This window comes from Lytechinus variegatus, chromosome 8 (genome assembly GCF_018143015.1).
Source record: "Lytechinus variegatus isolate NC3 chromosome 8, Lvar_3.0, whole genome shotgun sequence".
Lineage (NCBI taxonomy): Eukaryota > Metazoa > Echinodermata > Echinoidea > Temnopleuroida > Toxopneustidae > Lytechinus > Lytechinus variegatus.
Window position 1 is genome coordinate 21,971,396 of NC_054747.1, and position 25,416 is coordinate 21,996,811.

Consider the following 25,416-nt stretch of genomic DNA (forward strand, 5'->3'; position numbering starts at 1 on the left):
GAATGAATAAATACGATACATTTTTAAATGAAATTTAAAGGGATACTCCTGGGCTGAAAATATTATGATTCAAACAGATAAAGAAAAATCAGAAAATTTTGTTTGATCAAAGTTGGACAAGGGATGACAAGGTTATGGCATTTTAAAGATTTGCATTATGCCAGTGAAAACAGCTCTAGGCATGTCTTCATGAATATTCAATGAGAAAATTAATGATGTCATATCATCACTTGTGCTTTTGTATTTTATGAAATGACATTAGATTTATTTAAAGTTTTTCTACCAAGAACTGAAGATCGGATTGACAACTGATTTAGTGCAATAGATGTATTTTGCTGCAAATTATTTCATGCATGAAACAAGTGGAATGCCTCTGGCGGCCTCAGCTGCATCATGCCATTCAATACAGTGCATCCCACAAAAAAACGAAACCGAGATTTATTGATAATTTATCATAACTTAATCATTAATAAAATAGACAAGTGACCTACCAATTTAAAGCTTGGAAACTCCTCTTTCAACTGAAATTACTTAGATTATTTCTCATTCACGCATGAGTGAGCAAAAACAATTTGAAGAGGAGATACCGAAAAGTCACTTGGCGGGCTGTATCTGGGTTACAAGAAGAAAACCACATTTTTTAAAAGTTCAGTATCTGCTCTTTAATTTGATACATGTACCTCAATCACAGAAAATGGTCGAGAAATAACAAAGTTCTGGCTAATTGAAATAAGGCTTGAATTTCAATAATTTCATAAAATGAAGAGGTTTTACAGGCTAGCGTTCAAACTCACTCGACACTACGCTTTGTTGACGATCAGCCATGCATTACGTCTTTTGTTAACCGTGCGATAGTTTCTGTGGGAAATCGGTGAAAACATGTTTATTTGATGAAATTATGGAAATACAAGCAATGTTTTGAGGGAGCATAACTTTAATTATGACCACTTTCCTTGTAATCCAATTTTGATGAAATTTTCAGTATTTTGCTTTGTGAATTTTACTCTATTTTAATATTTTCAGCCCGGAGTACCCCCTTAAAGAGGCTGTAGCAAATGAACGTTTTATGCTAGTCACTAGTGTATGCCAACCCACAGGCAGGGCATGGGAAAATTCATCCCCAATATACCTTAAAGAGCCATGGAACTATACGGTCCAATGTACATTGTAATATAACAAACTCTGGTTGGTGAGCTCAAGCACTAGCCCTGGAAGTTTTGGCATTATTATCATTTTTTGCCTGGTTCATGGCAAGCAATTTCATCCTAATCCTTGATATTAAGAATCAAACTATTGACATCAAGAAATCTGAATCAGGGTAAAACATCTAAGAGTGACAACCCCTTTAAATAAATAAAAAAAAAAAAAAAACATCAACAAAGCTCTATGATATTCCTTTGGTTCAGCAATTACAAAATCCTAATATACATAATTAATTATCAAAATATCAATAACCATTATAGGGGAAATTGATCCTGAAGAAAAGTTTGTTATAAAAATAGCAGAAAAAAATAGTACAAAATATTGGTGAAGAATTGAGGAAAATCTATTAAAAATTTAGAAAGTTATTGGAATTTCAAGTTTTGAATTTGTGATGTCACATACAAGCAGATGTTGCTTGCATATGATTCACAAAAATAAATAATTAAAATTCTGATAACATTTTTGTTCTTTGATGGATTTTCCTCAAACATTCGGCAGTATTTTCTATCATTTTTTTGCTATTTTTACATTAAACATTTGACAGTGTGAACTTTAGAGCTAGTCCCATACTAAAAAAAAACATACATGTATGCTTCTCACTTTTGTTTGAACTGAGTCCCATACACAACAAAACATGTTTAAAACTTCAGTTTAAACCTAGTCCCATACATGACAGAACATGTTTGTATGTGTTTCCTATTATGGCTTATACCTAGTCCCATACATAACAAAATATGTAATTTCTATAGGGATTCACCTCATTTCTGTTTCACAGGGGTACCTTCAAGGGGGACCATCGGGAGCACTGGCTGAGTAATGAAATGATCTGATAAAGCGAATACAAAAAATAAAATAAAAACATAATTGTACGTAAATACAGGTCTTCTATAAATTAGCAAATAATGTAATAAGAAAAAAAAAATGATGACTGATTGGGCAAGTTTAGGTGACTAAAAAATCATAAAAATGAAATAAATGATTTAGAAAAAAAAATGTCTCTGAATCGAAAGAGATGATTCAGAGTCTGTCCTATGTGACATAAAAGATAAAACAGGTGTTTGTTCTGTGTACCTGCTGCAAACTTCAGAGAAAACATGTACAACAAAAAATCAAAATCAAATAACAGTGGTGCTAAAGAATGGATCTTAACAACAAGATCCCAGTGACAGCATGAAAAAAAAGAGTTGCATGTTCCTGGAATATTTGCAATGAATATTTCTTGCAAAATTCTCCTAAATAATGATGGGAGTTGTCAATAAGTTTGCTTATTTTGAGCTTTCTTTCTTAGCTAGGCATAAAAAAAAACAACAAAATACAAAACAATAGCAACAATAATAAATACACTACATCGTGTAACTTTTTAAACAATGACTGTAAAGTCCCAACGTTCTGTTGTATGCGCATCTTGCCTAACAACTTTCATCATCATACTGCACATTTTGTGTATTAATTTTCTTCATCATACTGGCTATAGGTAAAAATCAAGCATTTCAATTTACAAAAATAAAAACTTGGATTTCTACAAGGTTGTCGTCATGACCACTCAACATAATTCTTTCATAAAAACACTACTGGTAGTCACACTACACATATTTCACACAGAGAAGATGATTTAATCATAGCTTCTAGCTCAGTATCTACAACAACCATTTGAATGTGTTCACCAAAGTAGTGAACTCATGGGAATTTGCTTAACATACATGTAGAGAAAACTGTTCACCAACTCTTCTTGGATAATATTTAGATTGTTTAAACCATAGCAGAAAAGAAGGTAAAAATTTGTGAATTTCTCTGTTAAAGATGATTTCTTTCATCTTCAAGAGGGAAGCTTAGCCATATTTCAGAGTTGTGGTTTGTCACAAGTACAGCTGAAACACATTGACATGTTGCAATCATACGATCCACTCCTAGGCTACGGTATGATAAATCATGAAATAATTTCTGGCAGTTAAACAGGCAGAAGCTTATCAGGGCCCAATCCTATAAAGAGTTGTGATTGGTCCAATCAGGCTAACTATGGAAATGTCATAATCCTTTATATAGCGAATGTCCACCAAATCCATTTTGGAAATGTGGAGAAGCAGACTGACTTTTCAAAACAATGATGCATACACGAGTATACATCATATTCAGGATATAAGGTCTGAGACAAATGCATTCTAAATGTTGGTGTTACTGGCTTTCCATAGTTATGCTTGATTGGATCGATCGCAACTCTTTGGGAGGTGGGGCTACGTCCAAATTTTACAAACTTGTTATCAGAAACGCAAAACTGATGATAGCCAATCCGATATAAGCTATTAATACCCAATGAAAATTATAAATTAAGAAAATGTTTCTGGCAGTAATAAAGACAGAAGCTCATCAGGTCCCAGTTTGACTAAACTTTAAACTTGCAATCTATTTCAAGCCAATTTTAGGTGCTAAATCTATCTTAAGCAAATTAATTGTATATTTGTCCTTGATTGCTGGGCCCCGTCTTACAAAGAGTGACGATTGATCCAATCAATCGTAACTCTATGGAAATCCATCAGTGTCACAATCTTTTCTACAGGAAATTTGCAAAATGCCCTTTGTAAACAAACGAGATCACACCAAACTGTCAAGAAATCAATGAATTTATGGATATACATTCATATCTAGAAAAAGATTTGAGCAAACATGCATTTTATATGTTGACTTTGCTGGCTTTCCATAGTTGCGATTGATCAGATCAATTGTAACTATTTGTGAGACGGGCCCCTGCTCTGCTTCTTGCAAAAGGAAATGATTATCAATCTTGCTCTACTTACAATGGATATTTCAATTGGAAGTTAGTAACAGAATTTATTAATTTTCTGGCAACAACCCCATAATCAAGCAAAACAGATATTTAGTGTATCTGATGATAGCCGATCTAGGCCCCATCTTACAAAGAGTTACGTTTGATCCAATCAATCAAAACTGTATGGAAATCCATCCATACCATAATTTTCTCTACAGTAAATCAGCTCAATCTCCTTTACAGTAATAAACAAAGAGAATCACACTGGATCTTCAAAAGAAGGATGAATGTATGAATATACATGTACATCATATCTAGAAGATAATTTGAATATATTTGCAGTTTAGATGTTGATGTGGCTGGTCATCCATAGTTGTGGTTGATCGGATCAACCGGGCCCAGATATAAACATTTCAACGGCCTATAATAATGATTTCATCTGTTATACAAGTATCATAAGCATTATATTGATCAGAGTAATCAGAGAACTCATGGGTCACTGTCGATGATCGAGCTCATGAAAAATCATCCACAATAACAAAATGTGACTGCTTCCTGGAGAACAGAACATTAAACTGACAAAATGAGTTGTTGATTCTCAACAACGGCAAGTTTTTACAATGTTTTTAGGCCAATGCATCTTTGTGACAATGTTGAGACTTTGACAAACGGATGATATCAACCTGAAAATTCATGGTGCCTTTGGGACAGATGTAGCATGACTTTACAAGAGTCCATAGGGTAAGCTTCATCTAAGACTGCCATATCTTATCGTGTCTGGCCTGCTCTTTTCGGCACCTTCATGTCCTGGGCAACTACTACGGTCAAGCCTTACATACCCATGTATTTCAAAAAGAATGATGGCATTGCTCTCTACCTTTTGAATATGAGTTGTCTGTGCATTCGCTTTGCTTCGTTGTTCAGTTTCGTCCTGATGGCATCTTTGACTGCTCTAGCTGGGACACCGGTCACTCGCTGCACATAATCTGTCATTTAAATCAAAGAGGAAATAAGTTGTCAGTGCACATTCTTGACTATACTTGTTAGAACGGCATTCTATAGGGAGTGTACATGACAAAATCCTGTCAAAGAGTAAACCAACATTGCTTCAAATTTCTGAAGAGTCTAATCCAGGGCACATTTCATAAAGAAATCACGAATGCAGGGCAGTAGCGTACCTAGGATTTTCCAAAGGGGGAGGGGGGGGCAAAAAAAAGGTATTCTACCACAAATAAAGGAAAAGTCTTCAACTTCTCATCAGGGGGGGGGGGCAGTCAATTTAATCCTGGTCTAAATAGGTCTTGTTCGTGGGTAGTTCATGAGGAAGTACTTCACAGGGGTAAAATATGTGCACCCAACAAAATCCCATCAAGGATTTACCAAGTATTGCTTCAACTTTCTCTGGGTCTAAATAGGTCTTGTTCGTGGGTAGTTCATAAGAACTCCAGAGGGGTGAAAATGTGCCCCCAACAAAATCCCATCAAGGATTTATCAGATATTGCTTCAACTTTCTCTGGGTCTAAATAGGTCTTGTTCATGGGTAGTTCATAAGAACTCCAGAGGGGTGAAAATGTGCCCCCAACAAAATCCCATCAAGGATTTATCAGATATTGCTTCAACTTTCTCTGGGTCTAAATAGGTCTTGTTCATGGGTAGTTCATAAGAACTCCAGAGGGGTGAAAATGTGCCCCCAACAAAATCTCATCAAGGATTTATATCAGATATTGCTTCAAATTTCTCTGGGTCTAAATAGGTCTTGTTCATGGGTAGTTCATAAGTACTCCAGAGGGGTGAAAATGTGCCCCCAACAAAATCCCATCAAGGATTTATCAGATATTGCTTCAACTTTCTCTGGGTCTAAATAGGTCTTGTTCATGGGTAGTTCATAAGTACTCTAGAGGGGTGAAAATGTGCCCCCAACAAAATCCCATCAAGGATTTATCAGATATTGCTTCAACTTTCTCTGGGTCTAAATAGGTCTTGTTCGTGGGTAGTTCATAAGTACTCCAGAGGGGTGAAAATGTGCCCCCAACAAAATCCCATCAAGGATTTATCAGATATTGCTTCAACTTTCTCTGGGTCTAAATAGGTCTTGTTCATGGGTAGTTCATAAGTACCCTAGAGGGGTGAAAATGTGTACCCAAAAGAAATCCTATTAAGTACTTACCAAGTATTGCTTCAACTTTCTCTGGGTCTAATCTGGTCTTGTTTGTGGGAAGTCCTGTTGTCCTGGAGATGGTGTTACTGGTCCCACCCAGAGTGGATCTACTTAGGACCTTCCGCGGGAAGAGACACATCAGCAGGTCAGAGGTCAGCTTACGGAAGTTGGTGTGGTTGCATCGGTCGAGGAGTCTCTTGTCGACCTTCACGTTGTTGCTTAGACTAATCTCAACCTGAAAATGTTAAAGATATTAACACATTGAGTGGTATTCTGATAGCCATGGTTAATTTAAACCAAGTTTACTTAGACCACACTTTTTGTAGTGCCATATGTCAACTCATTCACCAACAAATTCTCATCCTGATGCAAAAAATTGTCAAAATATTAATTGATATTAAAATACAAAAACTATTATTTAAAGCCTAGCATTCCATAGAAGTGCAGTTTAAACCTTTAGTTTAGACTAGGGTTAAACCTAGGATTAATTATTAGAATACCACCTATTCCTCTTATTTCTTTAAAATAAGTCCTGAACTCTGATGTGTTGTATTTAACATTTTTTAATTGAATGAAAAAAACAAAAAAACAAAGCACAGGAAGAAGAGATTAAATCGGTCCAAACACATTCAAGACACCTTTGGCTGAAAACTCACTATTAGAATTAGAATGGCGTTTCCGATAGCTTTAGTTTCAAAACTTTTTTAAGGATACTTTTTTAAGCAATTCTTTTTTGGGCTTCACTTTTACATCTTATTACACACAGGTGACAAATGGGATCTTGCAGCTCACATGTTTTTTAAGAGTCATATCATTGCTAACCAAAGCCTTCTGCAACTACATAAGAGAGAAATGTATTAACCCTAAATAGACTGGGCTATTTCGACGCCTAAGAAGACTGGGGGGGGGGGGGGGGGCTGATTCAGCCCCCCCTTATGATCTCGGCCGTCGATCGCGCGATTGCGACGAAAATTGGCACATGCGTTACCCTTGGCATTATCTACAAAACTATAACATCAAATTCTGCAAAAAATCTCATGTCTCATTAATTATGCTAATTTATGCGTAAAATCATAAGTTTGCTCTAATTAATAAAATAATGCCCCTGAAATGCTAATTTTTGTTTCACATACTCTAGATAGGCATCTGATCGAATTGATTTTTAAAAAATTTCAAAATCACATTTATTTTCTTATGTATTCTATTGTTTTCTAAATTTCTTATGTATTTCTTTGTTTTTCGACTTTTTGTTTTTTATTGTTTTTTCAATGGAAATTATCGGGGACTTTATTTCTACCATAAAAAAGATAAAATTAATTGATTTTAAGCAGTAAAAGGAAAAATAATGATACATTTATGAATTTTGGCTAAGAACACTATTTGCATTGGATTTGTACACAAATTCACGTTTTTGAGTAATTTTGGGTCTGCATGCACTTACGAAATGTTGCGTAATTTTGGAACCGCGTACCCGGGGGTCACAATTTTGGTCTCAAAAGTTGCGCGAGACTTGAAAGTAAAAAGTCAGTGAGCGATGCGGTCAAAAAATTTCGCGCGGCGGATTTATCGCAAAAAATGTTGAGGGGGGGGCTGAATCAGCCCCCCCAGTCTTTTTAGGGTTAAAACTTTTACCATTATATCAAATAAACATGTTAAATGATCAAAAGATCTCTGATATCATTGATGTCAAATGCTAGTTGAAAACTTACTGAATCCTCTGTCTGCTTGCCTCCAGGTCGCACTAAGAGCTTCCCCCGATCCCGTATCCTAACCGGCGCCAGGTTGCCGCCAGCCATGTGGGAGACATGCTGGAGCACCGTCTGAGGGGTGGACTGTGGTACCGGGTTGGGGAGACTCTGCTGTATCATTGCAAGCTGTGAAGGTGCACCAGGCGGGACCATCGGTGGCTGACCTGTTAAACCCATTTGAATACTTGGTGCAAGGACGGGAAGAACAGGTGCTCGTGGAATATTCACCTGAAAAGAAAAGGTGAAAATTTGTCCATTGGGACTACATTGATTAAGATCCCTACCAATATAAAATACATCATAATTTTTTCTTATTCTTTTTATTCGGTTTTCACTTGCTACAAAACTTATCAACATCATACCAAGATCATCTGCAATGATAAATATAAAAAAGGGGGCATTTTTCAATGCAATAATTGGCTTATGAAATCAGATGGTTGTTTTGTGTACGTTATACATGACTGGTGAACTTTTCTAACTGAAATGTTTTCCGTGCGAATAAAATTGCAGTGAATTACCTATAACCCTCATCAAACTTTGACAAATCATAAGAAAGTTTGAGCTCAGCTTTTTGTTATTCAACATGCAGAATTTTAATCAACAGAGGTTGGATGTCAACTTAAGCAGATGACTCTTCATCGAGACTGAGAATCTGATTTCATGTCCGAGGGCATGACATCTCTTGTTTGTATCTCACAAAAAGCTTGATAAAACATCACTAGTTGGGCACCTGTGCAATCTGCAATCCAAGCTATATGGGGCAAGCTGTGATTTGATGCATTGGTCACGGTTCCAGCCTTTGGGTGGTGACATTAGAAGTCGGTCCCAGAAGTAAAATAATCATATCTGCATGATGCATGTCTGTAAAAACTCATAAACACCACCCAGGTTTCCTGTGGTATATTGCAAATTGGATACAGACTTTGATAGGGTACGGTATCTGTCTCTTCGGATGAAGACTATACCAGACCCACTGTCACGTTGTGAGCAACATTGCCTAAAGAAGTTAAAGATTTTTAGGCAACACAACACTTGCTCCTACGTCAATAGCTCCGGAATTTATTTTGTTGAAGATGTAGGGTTTGGGTTAAGGTTAGAATAGGGTTTTCCATGACATTTAGGGATAGGTTTAAGATAGGGCATCGTGTTAAATCCAGGGTTGAAGTTAGCTATTCAATTAGTGTGTGGACTTTATAGTGGAGCAATTGTCGCCGGAGCAAGTGCCATGAAGCAAAGAATCACCTGTTGTTGCGATTGATGTGGTAGCAGATCTTGATCCATAGCTGCAGCAAGTTGTGGCAAGGAGACCTGCGACAGCGGTATCTGCGGTAACGTTACAGCATGCGATGATGCGGAGGGCGTGGTTACCACCTGTCCTAGAGCCACGCCCATGTCCGATACCGGTATCACAACGTTTTGGGTGGAAGAGGGAGGAGGGTTGGAGGAAGGGTCGTCGTTGGCAAGGCTTTGGCAGCGTGAGATTGTGAGGACCTGTGGGGACGCTGACGTTGACGGCACAGCGCCCTCTTCCGGCGGGTTGTTGTCAGTGGAGGTGCTGAGGTTTTGGGAGGTACCACCCGCCGTGGGTGCCCCTCGTAGAGTTGCAAGTAAATTTGGAAGAGCTGTGGAATAGAATAAGTCATGAAACAAAGTAGTAACCAAAAATGTCATTGTTTTCAGTGATAAATTTTGGGGGGTTATTATATCTTCATGGGTACTTTGGTCTTGGGTTATTCTCTCCTCACTTCCTCAAAGTGATTACCTGGTAGCATCTTCCATTATCTCTTCTCTTGATTTTGTTGTATATTACACTCCAAATACAGTAGCCTTAAATCAATGTGTGGAAATAAAAAGACTTGATTTGAAGGGACCGAAAACTACACTTCATTACTAAATAAATATATTTCAGATCGAGTTGAACACTGATAAATTATGGAATAGTGTTGCACATTGTTGTTTTAAACTTCAAATTGAATAAGAAATATTTTGAACCCATCAGAGATGTGCCAACTTTTGAAAACTAGAATTTCGGAGGATTTTCAAGTGACATCAAATTATGTGCGCCGAGCGCAAAGTGCTCGACCTTTGTGGCCGGGTTGCTAGCTGCATAAATCTGCATAAACCATTAACTAAACTGTGGGTTGTCAAAACCACCTTTGTGAATTCGGGCCAAAAATTTTGATTTCCCTTGAACAGTATTCCACACTGAAACATGTATTACAAGAACCTGTCCATAAAGACCATCTGTTTACAAAGAACAATTTTCTGTCTCACGTCAGTGGTCTTCATACACAGATCTTACAGTATCAGGCAGGCGTTTCATAAAGCTGTTCATAACTTATGAGCGACTTCACGAAAAACTGGTGATCCTTTCTTTGGTGCTATACCAACACCAATAAAAATTTGGTGTGTATCACTTATCAAAAGAAAGGATCACCGGTCATTTGTAAAGTTGCTTGTAACTAATGTATGAAACACTTATGAAACACCTGCTGGGGAAGGGGGGCTGTTTCATAAACCTGTTCATAAGTTGAGGTGAATTTAACAACGACTGGTAATCCTTTCTTGTGGTAATTGATACTCACCAGTAAATGTTCATTGCAATGGTTTAGCGAGTAAAAAAGGATCACCAGTCGTTCTTAACTTACAAACAGCTTTATAAAACATCCACTAGGAATATGAACTGACTCACCGTCATTGAGTGCAATGGTTTCCACTAATCTATCCACCTTCTTGCGTAACTCACTGTTCTCTTTTCTAAGAGCATCATTTTCTTCTCTCAGAACAGAAAGCTCATCATCAGGAAACTGTGAGATCAAAAATATGTTACAGGAAAAAAATTATAATACCTAAGATGTAATATGAGAGCCTATGATATCAAAGATATGTTACATGGACATGTATTATCAGATACTGTAGTATAAAAGATATGTTGAATGAAAGTGGAATACGCTCCATCCCTCGGATAGGATGTGAAATGGAGGTCCCATGTTGAGAAGAGTCACCACCTGTGCACATAAGAACCTGCTGCAATATTCACATAAGTGTTGGGGGTACCTCGGTGTAATGGTCCATCTGCACCACCCCTCCCCTCATCAGTTATGTTGGGAGGAGAGATCTGCGGGTAATAGTGATTCAGTTAGCTTTTCACCTCCCAGGCACAGGTGGCACCAAACAAATGCGCATACATTCGTAATTCCGAAGCTTCGTAATTCCGAAGGTTCGGTTATTCCGAAGGTTCGTATTTCCGAAGGTTCGTAATTCCTTAGGTTCGGTTATTCCGAAGGTTCGTATTTCCGAAGGTTCGTAATTCCTTAGGTTCGTAATTCCGAAGGTTCGTCAATCCGAAAACGAAATAAGGTTCGTAATTCCGAAGGTTCGTTAATCCGAAAACGAAATAAGGTTCGTAATTCCGAAGGTTCGTTAATCCGAAAACAAAATAAGGTTCGTAATTCCGAAGGTTCGTTAATCCGAAAACAAAATGAGGTTCGTAATTCCGAAGGTTCGTTAATCCGAAAACGAAATAAGGTTCGTAATTCCGAAGGTTCGTTAATCCGAAAACGAAATAAGGTTCGTTAATCCGAAAACGAAATAAGGTTCGTTAATCCGAAAATTAAATAAGGTTCGTATTTCTGAAAATGAAAATAATTCATTTTGGTAACAAAAACGATGTTGTCATTACAAGATTACACGATATTATGCAATGATATAGTAATAACGATCGATGATGTGTGTTGGGGCCAAAGCATGTATTTCATTAAGAATGGCGCCCTCATCAAGCATAGGCCAATTTCGATTTTATCTGAGCAATTGCTGCCTATAAGCAAATGGTTTAATTAAAGATGCAGGGGATCAAGTGTGTTGGAAGCGTGCGAGCAACCTCTAGATAATAGGATTTGTATTGGAGGGGATGTCATTTTTAATAACAACTTCTGCTGGTATTAAAATAAAAATAATACTAATAATGATCCTTGTGAGATGTTGAAAGCGCGAATCGCAAGCTGAAACTAGTAGACATTTCATGTAACAAGACGTGAAGTGAGCATTCGGAGCATTTTTTGTAATCGTGAGAAAGATGTGTATCTTTCTAAAGAATTAATGCGAGGGCGAGCTGTAATTTGTTTATATACTGACCTGGGGCCTGTTGCATGAAACTTTTTACCTGAGAAAACTCAGGTTGTTTTTACAGGAGTTTTTGCCCTGTGCTCAAGTCATTGGCGGAAATCAGACTAACCTTAGTTTTTACCAGAGTTTTCTCAGGTAAAAAGTTTTATGCAACAGGCTTCAGAAAGTAATCTTTTGAGGACTGCATTTAGTGACTCATGAATAGAATATATATCTCACGAACTAAATAATGAGAGCGCGAACCGCAAGCTTAAAATTTGTGATATTCCAACCTGAAAACTGGACATTTCATATTTCTTTTTTGTAACCAGGAATAGAATGAGTTCCTCAATAAACAATACTTGATGCGAGCGAGAAACGTGAGCCAAATTTTTCCGATTTTCCAACCTGAAAACTGGACATTCTAAGCATTCTTGTAAAAAAAATAATAATAGCTGGGAGAATAGTTTTCAGAACTGAAGTGGCTTCCCTTGGTAAATGATATCTATATCAATATTATCATTCTAGGCCCACATGAAATTTCCAAAAGTTTGAGCACGTGATTCACTCGCAACATCTCACAAGGATGCCCTTTTAACAGTATTGACCAAAAAGGTGAATTTTACATCTTCAGATTTGACTTTTTCCCCCAAACCGCTTGCTCTCTACGCTCGCAGAAATGAAACGTAAATATATAACTTTAGTGATCACTTAAAAAATTGTGCTCAATTTAGTTACTACAAAAACACACAACCTCTTTACACAGATGATAATCTAATGGTGAAAATATCCGTTTGCACCAAATTGCCCCTATTGGCCCCTTTTTTTTACTTTGCCCCCCCCCCAAAAAAAAAATGCGTTCCGCCGCCATTGGCTAAAACACGCATCATCTTCATGGCTAACTGCAAAAAGTTCTTAAAATGTCCCCTTTAGATCAGGTCAGAGCTTATATATTTAAAAATTCTGTTCGCGCTTCTTGCTAGCAGTTATCTAAATTTAGTTACATAGGCATCTCGCTTTGAAGATCGCAAACATATTGCCCATCATATTAACAAAAATATATAGCTCGCGCTCGCATTATTTAAAAAGGGTTTATCATGTTATTACATATTTACTTTATTTTATAAGGATAAAGCTAATTATTGACTGTTAGGACTACCCTTTCAAAGAAACAAACAAAAATCAACTTTAAACTGCCGATCAAGGAAAATATGGCTAAAAAAATTCCCCCCCCCTCTATTTGACGAAAGTTGGATCCGCCGGGAGGGAGGCAGGGGGCATCAAAAATGGAATAAAAAACAGGGGAATTAATATTTTCCAAAATGGGAAAGTTCCTTTTTCAAAAATAAATATGCCGTTTTTCATGTTTTTTTTCGAAATAAAATACTCTTTTTAAAGTATACAAGTTAAGTTAAGTTTTCAGGCTGGAATATTGAAAAATTTCAGCTTGCGCTTCGCACTCTCATTCGATTGGTGAAATATGCATCCTAAAGAGGTCACTAAATGCTTTCTTTAACAGGTTCCTTTTCTGGTCAGTATGTTCAAGCTCGCGTTTTGCGCTCGTGTTAATTCTTTATTTAGATGCACATCTTTTTAATGACAGCAGAAATCTGCTCGGATTTTAAAAAACTAATTTTCATTTTTATTGAAATAACCTAAAGTTTAGCTTGTGATTCACGCTCGCAACACCTCGCAATAATGCCATTTTAAGAATAACTGACCACAAAAAACGTTATACAACTTCACCTTTGAATTTGTTTTACCAAGCCTCTCGCTCATTATACTCTCTCCCGAAAAATAAAGCCTAAATATACATTTTGCCATAATAAGAAGTCACTTCAAAAAAGTTATTCTCTACTTAATCACTATCAAACAGACAATGACTTCAAGCAGATGATAATCTTCAGGTGAAAATATCACCACAGTCCCAATTTTGACGTATGAGTTTCATTTTTTGGCTTTACCCCCAACGAAAATTCGTTCGGCCGCCCTTGCCTTCCCATCCTCATATGATAACTGAACGGCAACAGTGTCCCCCGCCCCCTCCCCTTGCCTCTGCCTCTGCTTTCCCGGTTTTCATTTTTCGGATTAACGAACCTTATTTTGTTTTCGGATTAACGAACCTTATTTTGTTTTCGGATTAACGAACCTTATTTCGTTTTCGGATTAACGAACCTTCGGAAAAACGAACCTTATTTTGTTTTCGGATTAACGAACCTTATTTCGTTTTCGGATTAACGAACCTTCGGAAAAACGAACCTTATTTTGTTTTCGGATTAACGAACCTTATTTCGTTTTCGGATTAACGAACCTTCGGATAAACGAACCTTATTTCGTTTTCGGATCAACGAACCTTCGGAATAACGAACCTTTTTTCGTTTTCGGATTAACGAACCTTCGGAACAACGAACCTTATTTCGTTTTCGGATTATCGAACCTTCGGAATAACGAATCGTCGGAATTACGCCACAAATGTTCGGATTAACGAACCCTTTTTCGTTTTCGGATTAACGAACATCGAGGTATAGGCAATTTACGTGTTTCGGAATTACGAACCTTCGGAATTACGAAGCTTCGGAATTACGAAGTGTAACCAAACAAATGATAATAATTCAGGAAATTTTTAGGTCAGATGGGTGCCTTGCGAATGCGGTGTTTTGAAAACTTACCTGCATACTTGCATCTTTCTTCCCTGAACTTGATGTGGTCCGGCAAACAAATGGCTCAACTGCTCTCTGCTGCCTTCGTACCTAAACAAAGAACATAGGGAACATTGACAACATGTTTTTCTACTTTGGAGGCTGGGGTGACTTTAAGAAAAAATTATCGAGCAGCATTTAAAGAGACACCTACAACTAGAAAGATTTGTCCTTTCTACATTCAACATGTAATTTCATGTACAAATCCAATGCAAATTGTGTATTTAGCCAAAATTCATAAAATGTATCATTATTTCTACTTTTACTGATTAAACTTAATTAATTTGCCTTGTTTATGATCAGAATTAAGTCTGGATCGATTTCCATCGAAAAAACAATAAAAAAACAAAAGTAAAAAACAAATAAATACATAAGAAATTTTAAAAAACAATAAAATACATAAGAAATCGGCCTTGGTACCAGATTTGTTTTCATTCACAACTGTTTGGAATGCTATAAAGAATATTTTCACCAAAAATAGCATTCTAGGAGCTATATTTAGTGAATCAGAGCAAAAAAAGTATGATTTCATGAAAAAATTAGCATAATTAATACAAAAAAAAATAATTCAGTGAAATCTACCAATGCAACTGCATAGATTACGTCATTGTCTACCAGCACGCAAATTTTTGTCGTGATTGTGCAATCTGCGGCTGAGATCCCCCCCCCCCCCCCGAATGACAAGAATCAAAATACCCCAGGAGATTTAGGATTAATTCTGGTGCTGAGCTGATTTTGGTCCTGAAAATGGAAAATGGAGCCCTGGACACTCATTCAATGGAATGTCAAAGGTGCCACGGTGAATCCCACCTGGCGCTAATGTCCTTTGGCAAGGCACTTGTCCGTGTATGTTCCTCTCCACCAAGGTGTTAAATGAGTACCTGGTGTGACGTTAAAGGGAAATGAAACCTTTGAAATAAGTAGGTTTTTGTCGAAACAGAAAAATCAAAGAAAAAGAACAAAGAAAGTTTGAGAAAAATCAGACAAATAATAAGAAAGTTATGAGCATTTGAATATTGCAATCACTAATGCTATTGTGATCCTCCCATTGGCAATGCAGCAAGGATGTGTGATGTCACATGTGAACAACTTTCTCTTTGATGGACTATAAAATACCCTCAAAATGTCCCTTTCTGCCTTTTCTTTTGATGATACAAACTCTTTATCCATGATGTATTCTTTAAAAATCTGTATTACATGCCCTCGTAAAGAAAGAACACATAATCTACTGTTAGATGTGATGAAAGAGGCAATTTAAGTAAAATATATACTAAAGTAAAGGGGAGAGTTGTTCACAAGTGATATCACACATCTTTATCGCATTGCCAATATGAGGATCTCCATAGCATTAGTGATCGCAATATTTAAATGCTCATAACTTTTCATTATTTGTCTGATTTTTCTCAAACTTTCGTTGATCTGTTTCTTTGATTTTTCTGTTTTCACACAAGCTATCTTGTTCCAAAGGTTTCATTCTCCTTTAACGTCAATTTGATTTGATTGGCATGTGTGCATCGATAAACAATTGCCTGGCAAGGATATTCCCCGAGGAGTGGAGATGGTGCATTTTATGTGTGGAAGAGAGATGGTTTACTGTGACCAGGTAATGAAAAGTGCGTAGAAACCACATTATGAAGCACTTCACTCCAATTATCATTATCCAAAACATGGCAGATTTAGACAGTAAGTTGTGAAAAGTGGGGGCGTCGTGGTCTAGTGGTTAAAACTCTCGTCTTTAAATATGAAGGATGTGGGTTCGATTCCAAGCCATGGCGTGTTTTCCTTCAGCAAGAAATTTACCAACATTAGGCTGCACTCAACCCAAGTGAGGTCAATCGGTACCGGCAGGAAGCAATTCCTCAAAAAGCTGTCTGCAGAATCAGTGGACTAGCTTAGCCGGGGTAATATACATATAGAAGCGCCTTGAGCAACTAGCACGGTGGATACATGTACGTGCACTATATAAATCCTATATTATTATTAAAAGTTGCCCCCGAAAAGAAAAAAAATCCCTCTGTACCTGACTGCTATCGCCATCCGGTGGGTAAACCTGGTCGCTATCGTAACTGACTCCCATGAACTGACGAGATCTGTTGAAGCTACTACCAACCTGCTTCCTTGGCTTGAGAGATCGGCTCCCATGGAGGATGGAATGAGCTGTAATACACAACAGATCATACAACATAAATCTGGGAACAACAACAAAGCTACTTTAACAATTAGCAGATACAAACCAATAGCGCCATCTCGAGTCAACTATTCATACCTGGCCAGTTTCCTGACCAATGAGGCCAGTGTAGTCTAGTATTATACAGACCCACTTGAATGATAACATGCTAACTACTCAATACATTTTATACTGCTACGATAATGTTACCAAGTAGCAAAATAATTACTTTTCCTCTCAAATCATTTCAGTTTCTCTAAACAAATACAATTTTAGGTCAATTTATTCTCTGTAATATTAGGAGATATCTGAAAACGTATATTTGAAGGCTGTATGTTTATAACGCACAATCAATGAGAGACTACACACAGTTCACTCCCCCTTTAACGATAAAATATAGTGCTAGATGTAAGGGGATGAGAGGAAAATGTCTAAATGTGATAATGAAAGGATACTTTATTGGTGTCCAATGATAAGTAATGGTATCCACTATCCAGGAAATAAATTTGCTTAAAAGGGAAGTTTACCCTGAAGAAAAGTTTGTGGCCAAAATAGCAGAAAAGATTGGTGAAGGTTTGAGGAAAATCCATCAAAGATTCAGAAAGTTCGTTAGAATTTGAAGTTTTGGATTTGTGAAGTCATAAACGAACAGCTGCCCATATGTTTTGTAATATAGAATGCATAAATTTCAATTTTTTGATGGTTCATGATGACTTATTTTTGTTTTCTTATTAGAAATTGGGAGTGAAATAACTTGTCTATTGATATTGTGAAGGTACAGTAAAAACCATTTTCAATTTTCTGCGAAAATGACATTTCATTGATTTTTTACCATCGATATGTAGGAAAGCTGCTCGCATATATGACGAGCAGCTTTCAAATAATTGAAATTCTAATAACTCTTTTATTCTTTGAAGGATTTTTCTCAAACCTTCGGCTATATTTTTTCAGCTATTTTTACGATAACATTTCTGTCAGTGAGAACTTCCCCTTACCCTAATTCTCCCGGGGGGGGGGGGCATAATGGCCCTCCCTCGACATTTTTCGCGATATATCTGCTGCGTAAAATTTTTTGACCTCGCCACTCACTGACTTTTTACTTTCGAGTCTCGCGCAAATTTTGAGACCAAATTTGTGACACCCAGATACGTGGTTACGACATTATGCAACATTATGTAAGTGCATGTCAGACCCAAAATTGCTCATAAACGTGAATTCATGTACAAATCCAATGGAAATTGTGTATTTAGCCAAAATTCATAAATGTATCATTATTTCTACTTTTACTGATTAAATTTACTTAATTTTGCCTTGTTTATGATCACAATTAAGTCTGGAATGATTTCCATTGAAAAAAAATAAAAATAAAAGAAATACATAAGAAATTCATAAAACAATAAAATACATAAAAAATTGATTTCCAAACCGAAGTTTTTTTTAATTGCGATTGTTAAGAATGCTACAAAGAATATTTTTAGCAAAAATTAGCATTCTAGGAGCTTCATTTAGTGAATTAGAGCAAAAAGTATGATTTATGCATAAATTAGCATAATTAATTCACATAAAATAAATCTCATTATTTTGGAAAATTTTACCATACAGCCTTGTACATTTACACCGCACGCTACCAGCGTGAAAAATTTTGCGTCGCTTGCGCGATCGACGGCCGAGATCTTAAGGGAGGGCCATAATGGCCCCCCCCTGGATGACAAGAATCAAAATACCCGGGAGATTTAGGGTTAAACAAATTGATAAGCATTGTTCGTTATAGAGAAAAACTATCAAAGTTCTGTACAAACCGGTCTGGAAAGCTCCTAGTACTTTGTGAAGTCTTTGGAAAAAGTGGAGCAAATTGTGATGCGATACCAGGGAAATAATTCCATGGAATCACCAAAATGATAACGCATGAGTCAATTCTATTGAAGAACATACATGGACCTCACACAGATAGATACACTTGGGACTCTACTCTTGTATTTTATATATCACAGGCATTTGAAGAGCAATTCTTTGCATTGTATCATCTTATTCACAATGTTCTTTTGTAATATGATGATGACAATCATATTGATGATGATGATAATGGTGATGATGATAATGATGGTGATGATGATTTATGATGATACAGATGTTGATGACAATGATGTTGATGACGATCATAATGATGAAGATTTATGATGATGAAGATGATAATGTTGATAAAGATGATGTTGATGAAGATGATGATGCCGATCATGATGAAGATGATGTTGATGATAATGATGATATATATTTATGATAATGAACATAATATTGATGTCTATGATGATAATGATGATTTTGACGATGATGATAATGATGATATATGATGATGAAGATGATGTTGATGACGATGATGATAATAATGATATAGATTTATAATAATGAAGATGACGTTGATGAAGATGATGATGATGATGATGATGATGTTGATGATGATGAAGGTGATGACGATGATGATAGTGATGATGATTTATAATAATAATAATACACCAAGGGAGCCTTTCATCAACATTTTCATCTGAAAAATTGTCAGATCTGACAACTTTTCTGGATTTTGATTGGCTGACAGGCACAGTTCTTATAATAAACTGTCAGACAAAACAGGACTTGTGGCATAAGACTTCTGACAAGTCCTACCATGAAAAACGCTTCCCAGAACGTCCCCCCTAATCAATCTACAGATAAGCAATCATGCAATTATTCCCCATGGAGTTTCATATAGCTCAGAGTGAATATTCATCCTTCTCAATAAAAAAAAAATCCTTACTGATTTCCCCCTTCATCTCACCTGAACCTCTGCCCTGTATCTCGGCATCCATGCCCTCATCGATCCCCCCTGGAAGTTCCATATCGCTCGTCAAGACCACTACGTTATCAGTGACTTCATTGGAGCTGAAGACGAATCCTCTCCCACCATCCTCTGCCTCCTCCTCCTCCTCCCTGCCTCCTCCCGATGGTTGTGACTGGTACCAATCCTTTGAATCATCATCCCCGTCATCGTCAGGGATTTCAAGGATGTCTGTCTCTGCTGATGAAAGTAGTGGGACAGAATGAATTTGTTAAAGCTAAGTTTGAGTTCAGGCGAGGGTACTGTAGTGGGACAGAACGAATTTGTTAAAGCTAAGTTTGAGTTCAGTCGAGGGTACTGTAGTGGGACAGAACAAATTTGTTAAAGCTAAGTTTGAGTTCAGGCGAGGGTACTGTAGTGGGACAGAACAAATTTGTTAAAGCTAAGTTTGAGTTCAGGCGAGGGTACTGTAGTGGGACAGAACAATTTTGTTAAAGCTAAGTTTGAGTTCAGGCGAGGGTACTGTAGTGGGACAGAATGAATTTGTTAAAGCTAAGTTTGAGTTCAGGCGAGGGTACTGTAGTGGGACAGAACGAATTTGTTAAAGCTAAGTTTGAGTTCAGGCGAGGGTACTGTAGTGGGACAGAACAAATTTGTTAAAGCTAAGTTTGAGTTCAGGCAAGGGTACTGTAGTGGGACAGAACAAATTTGTTAAAGCCAAGTTTGAGTTCAGGCGAGGGTACTGTAGTGGGACAGAACGAATTTGTTAAAGCCAAGTTTAAGTTCTGATGAATGTACATGTATATGTAGTGTGAGAACAAATTTGTTAAAGCTAAGCTTAAGTTCAGATATCGAAATCTTATTTCAATAAATGTTTGGAAGCGTTAGGAGCGACTTTACGAATGACTGGTTCTCCTTTCCTGTGGTGACACCCCAGATTCACATCAATTGGTGTTGATTTGGTTCCTAAGAAAGGATCACCAGTCACTTTTAAAGTCCCTCGTAACTTACAAACAGCTTTATGAAACACCCACCATCATCATCGTCAATTACAGTTTACTCTACTTGTAAATTACTAAGAGCTATTTTACTTCCATCTCACTAATTCATTTAGTTTCTTATACAGTCTGTTTTCTTGTACCACCTCAATTCCTAAAGAATGGTCCTAATTAAAGATCGAAAATATGAACTCCAACAACACGACTCGAGTCAGAGTTTGTGTCTGTCTCTTTACTAATGTAAGGTTCCGCTCTAACTTTTTTCTTAATGGCTCGATTAGTCCACCAAAATCAGCAATTTCATATTTCTGGTGGCCCTAAAACAATAGAAATCATTACAATTGATCAAAACTTTGGTAGCCAAACTGGGCCACCAAATGTGGGCTTGTACAGAATGTTGGTGGCCCGACTCAAATTTCTGGTTGCCCTTGGCCATTGCTAATTTCGAGCCCTTAATGATGGAATTTTATACTCTTTTAATAGTGACAATTTTTTTTCAATAAAAAGGATTTTACCATTAAATTCCTGATTACTCTGCTCTTCATCCCCTGCTTCCGTGGTTTGTAAGACTCGGCTGGGATTGTTACTCTTCCTTCTTGAAGAATCCTCCGCCATTTTTAATCTGTAAGGAAAGCAATGAAGTGAGTTAAAGCATGCACATGAATCAGATCAAAGAGACAGGATTTATCAAACTGCGATATTAGGAAATAGCGAGTGTGATATTTTGACACAAAATATGGTCATTTAGGGAAGAAAAAATCACTTTTTGTTTGAGATTTTGTCCATGCCAAAGGATGATTTTGTAGTATGGTAGTGAGCCAGTGAATGTGTGGTGTACATGTACATTGACAGAGGTACGGCCCGGGTGTTTAAATCTGGTGTTGGTGTTTTAACTACACCAACACCAGCCACAACACCCTACTTGAAATGATTGGTGTTGGAATTGACCTTGGAAAATACGACGTATTTCTGGCAGTTTGTGTTGAGCGTTGGTGTTGAATGTTGTCTGCTGAACAGAGCATCACTTTCACAGCTGATATCGACATGCAATCCAACCCAATGGTTTCAAGTTCAACCCGGAAGTTTTTCTAATGGCCCTATGTTTGTGCATTATAACACCATCGGATATACAGACGGATTTAAGACAGCTGAACTGGAAGTCACTGCTTTTTAATTTTCCTTTGAATTTAAGTTTATTTTTTCCCGTTTTGGTGCTTTTAGGGCCAAACATGCCAGAAGGGTTTAATTATTAACTTTAAGAGGATCTGCAGTACTTACTTAGTTCTTATTATGTAATTATTTAGAATAAAAGTGAAAAATCAAAGAGCCCCTTTGGGGGTCTTCTTTAAATAATGGCAGGTGCACGTTCGCGTTCTGTGTGTTACGACTATGAGGTAGGCCTAGATTAGACTGCTGGCTAGCGACCAACGAGCTAGCGACCAAGGGGGGGGGGGGGTATATGTGGAGAAAGCATATCATGGACTTCAAGTATTTCAAGTTGTGGTAAACTGACCGGCATGTTTTCATGTTCATATTATATCGGTCAATTGACCGACATGTTTCCATTTTCATTATACACTGAAACATGTGGTAAACTGACCGGCATGTTTCCATTTTCATTATGCACTGGTCAATTGACCGACATGTTTCCATTTTCATTATACACTGAAAAATACGGTAAACTGACCGGCATGTTTCCATTTCTATTATACACTGAAACATATAGCCAATTGACCGGCATGTTTCGATTTTCATTATACACTGAAACATATGGTAAACTGACCCGCATCTTTCCATTTTCACATTATGCTGGTCAATTGACAGGCATGTTTCCATTTCCATTACAGTGGACATTCTATTAATGTAATGCATTTAAGTGAAGACTCTTTAATGAGAGGATCGATAGACTGAGTAAAAAATAAAAGACCCTTTCTAAAACAAACAAATCAAAAAATTGGAATGTAGCAATTATCATTATACTTCTAAGCTTGGAAAGAGAGTCAGTCAGCTGATTAAGAGCTGTAATATCCTTCACATGCACACACTGCAACAAAATAAACCCATCCCTGATCGTTGTTATTGTAATGTAAAGTTAAAATCAGAAAACGACTGGGTCTCTACTGTATGCCCTCACGTCTAGTGAACACATGTACTGCACTCTTCGCATCATCACACATACACACACGGAACACACAGACACCGCATGCGCACTGTCTTAATTGACCAATCAGACATGTCAGAGAACGACTGAGAATGGAAACCCGTCGGTCGCTAGCCAGCAGTGCAGTGCAGTGGAACAGGACTCAGGAGAAATAAAAAAAAAAGTTTATTTAAAAATTCTATCAGTTGGCTGCCAGCTGTCTAAATCTGCTGAACCTGCCGCACATTGGAGCATGAGCAGCTAATCTAGTCCACTGCAATGTACAATCGAAACCCCTTTTGAGCCTAGCTACGGTTACGGCCCGGGCCTTCGCTCCCGTTCCTCCCCCGATCTCCAGCCGGGAGGAGCGCTGCCCGGCACTTGCATTGACCAACACCGTGACAGAGTTGAACTGTATGAACTGCGATCACTGACTAGTCTGATACTCTGAAGAAGTCAAGATTAATTTAATACTATAAAAATTCATTTGAGTTTCCCATACCATAAAAATATAGAACATTAAGGATGACACTAACTAGATGAATGAACGAATTCTCAGGAAATGTATTGAAATTAGTAAAAAGTACCTAAATATTTACCAATTTTTTCCTCAGCTTTTATCAGATACCTCGAAATCTTCGTCCATTATTATTAATTTATCAACTAATACATGTGCACGAGAGAGGGCGCTCTTTACAAGAAGTCAACGATGCATGATGATGATCATCATTTTGTATACCCGCGCCCGGGTAATCTCTATGTAATTTTTGTTTGTTTTATGAAATTCCCTTAGTTCAAAATGCACCGACAAAGAAATACAAATGTGTTTGATCGATTGCAATCTTCTTTCTTCTTCCATTCTTTGAGAATTTTTCTTCTACCTCTTCAGATGTTGGTAACTTTATTTCCCCCTTCGGTGATATAAAAAATTGATAATAAAATAACTATGATTAAAGTAAATTTTATGTTTATTGTAAGCCTCCAATTGATATTATTACAATGTATAACTTTATGAATAAACAAATGCCTGCATGATTTTATTCATAAAATTAACCGCTTTCGGTTTACCCTTATTAAAAGAACGTTGATACATTGAAACATAACAATGGAGATTCACAAAGAAATACAAAATTTCTAAAGGCTGCACGGTTTTGTTATCGCAGGGTGGAGGGAGGGGGGGGGGGGGGGTTGGAAAATCTTTTCATCCATATTTACATGAACAGATCAATAGGCCCTATCTCACCAACGGAGACGTCGCCGCGACAGTCTCCAACTTATCAGTCGCTGCAGTCGCGGAGACGTCTCGGAGACAAAAATGGCTTGCGCTCTCACCAAGGAGACGTCTCGATGGAACGTTTGAAAGATCATACACCTGACTTGGAGCAGGAGGAGGGATGTCAGCACGCGTTCAGTCACGTGGTTTCTGAAGTGGGTCAAACAGTGTGAAGAAGTGTCGCGGAGACGTCTCCGCAATGTATTATAATTTTTTTGGGTCTCCAGCAGATTTTCGCGATGTCTCTGAGACGTCTCTGAGACATCGCGGAGACATCACGGCGACGTCCACATCCGGCTGTCAAGGGGGTATCTCACTGGGCTTGAAACTAGTTCGCGACTAGTTCGCGACTACAAATTTTGCTAGTTGCAGAGACGTCTCCGCGACATCTCTAAGACGTCTCATGAAAATTACAGAGTCTCCGAGGAGTCGCAAGAATATTAAACATGTTGAATATTTTTGGAGACTGTTTCTAGTCTCCGCGACGTCTCCGAGAAGTCTCCATCAGTTGCTGCGACGTCTCGTAGACTAATGATATCCGCGACTGCTGAGACTTCGCCGCGATGTCTCCGCGATGTCTCAGAGACGTCTCAGAGACATCGCGAAGACCTACTGGAGACCCCCAAAAATTATAATACATTGCGGAGACGTCTCCGCGACACTTCTTCACACTGTTTGACCCACTTCAGAAACCACGTGACTGAACGCGTGCTGATATCCCTCCTCCTGCTCCAAGTCAGGTGTATGATCTTTCAAACGTTCTATCGAGACGTCTCCTTGGTGAGAGCGCAAGCCATTTTTGTCTCCGAGACGTCTCCGCGACTGCAGCGACTGATAAGTTGGAGACTGTCGCGGCGACGTCTCCGTTGGTGAGATAGGGCCTTCAGTAATCGCGGATATCATTAGTCTCCGAGACGTCGCAGCAACTGATGGAGACTTCTCGGAGACGTCGCGGAGACTAGAAACAGTCTCCAAAAATATTAAACATGTTTAATCTTCTTGCGACTCCTCGGAGACTCTGTAATTGTCATGAGACGTCTCAGAGATGTCGCGGAGACGTTTCTGCAACTAGCAAAATTTGTAGTCACGAACTAGTCGCGAACTAGTTTCAAGCCCAGTGAGATACCCCCTGGTCGCTCCATCGATGTTCTACCTAGGGACGCGGAATTGATGTTTGACCTAGGGGCGCCAACTTGTGTTCGGCAGTAGGGAAACGAATTGATCTTCAACCTAGGGGGCGCCGAATTGATGTTCGACCTAGGGGAGCACCGAATATATGTTCTACCTGGGGGTGCCGAATCGGATATTTATAGGGGTGCCGAATTTATGTCCGACCTAGCCGGGCGCCGAATT

At 37.9% G+C, this 25,416-nt stretch overlaps 1 protein-coding gene across 4 annotated transcripts; it reads right to left on the minus strand.

Moving 5' to 3' along the window:
• Positions 1–593: 593 nt before the first annotated feature.
• On the minus strand, positions 594–23,462 carry LOC121420164. Of its 4 annotated transcripts, XM_041614707.1 has the most exons (12): positions 23,390–23,462; positions 21,166–21,272; positions 19,653–19,892; positions 16,697–16,833; positions 14,647–14,727; positions 10,566–10,680; positions 9,116–9,495; positions 7,835–8,101; positions 6,135–6,360; positions 4,845–4,953; positions 1,961–2,029; positions 594–612 (listed from the first exon to the last, which is right to left on the minus strand). In XM_041614707.1, exons 2-11 carry the CDS (start codon positions 21,263–21,265, stop codon positions 1,987–1,989), a joined length of 1,698 nt encoding a protein of 565 aa, XP_041470641.1. In that variant the 5' UTR covers positions 21,266–21,272; positions 23,390–23,462; the 3' UTR covers positions 594–612; positions 1,961–1,986. The 4 variants fall into 4 exon arrangements, with proteins under 4 accessions (XP_041470641.1, XP_041470643.1, XP_041470640.1 ...); XM_041614709.1 differs by lacking the exon at positions 594–612 and having other exon boundaries at positions 1,734–2,029; positions 19,653–19,889; XM_041614706.1 differs by lacking the exon at positions 594–612 and having other exon boundaries at positions 1,734–2,029; positions 23,378–23,462.
• Between the last annotated feature and the right edge of the window lie 1,954 nt (positions 23,463–25,416).

Bases quoted from the DNA above. Each gene is read 5' to 3' on its own strand.
- LOC121420164 (XM_041614707.1), bottom strand. From the start codon at position 21,265: ATGGCGGAGGATTCTTCAAGAAGGAAGAGTAACAATCCCAGCCGAGTC. The intron at 14,728-16,696 runs GTACAGAGGGAT...TTCTTTGTTTAG, and splicing joins CGGATGGCGATAGCAGTCAG to GTACGAAGGCAGCAGAGAGC. The intron at 6,361-7,834 runs GTAAGTTTTCAA...TAACATTTTCAG, and splicing joins GCAAGCAGACAGAGGATTCA to GTTGAGATTAGTCTAAGCAA.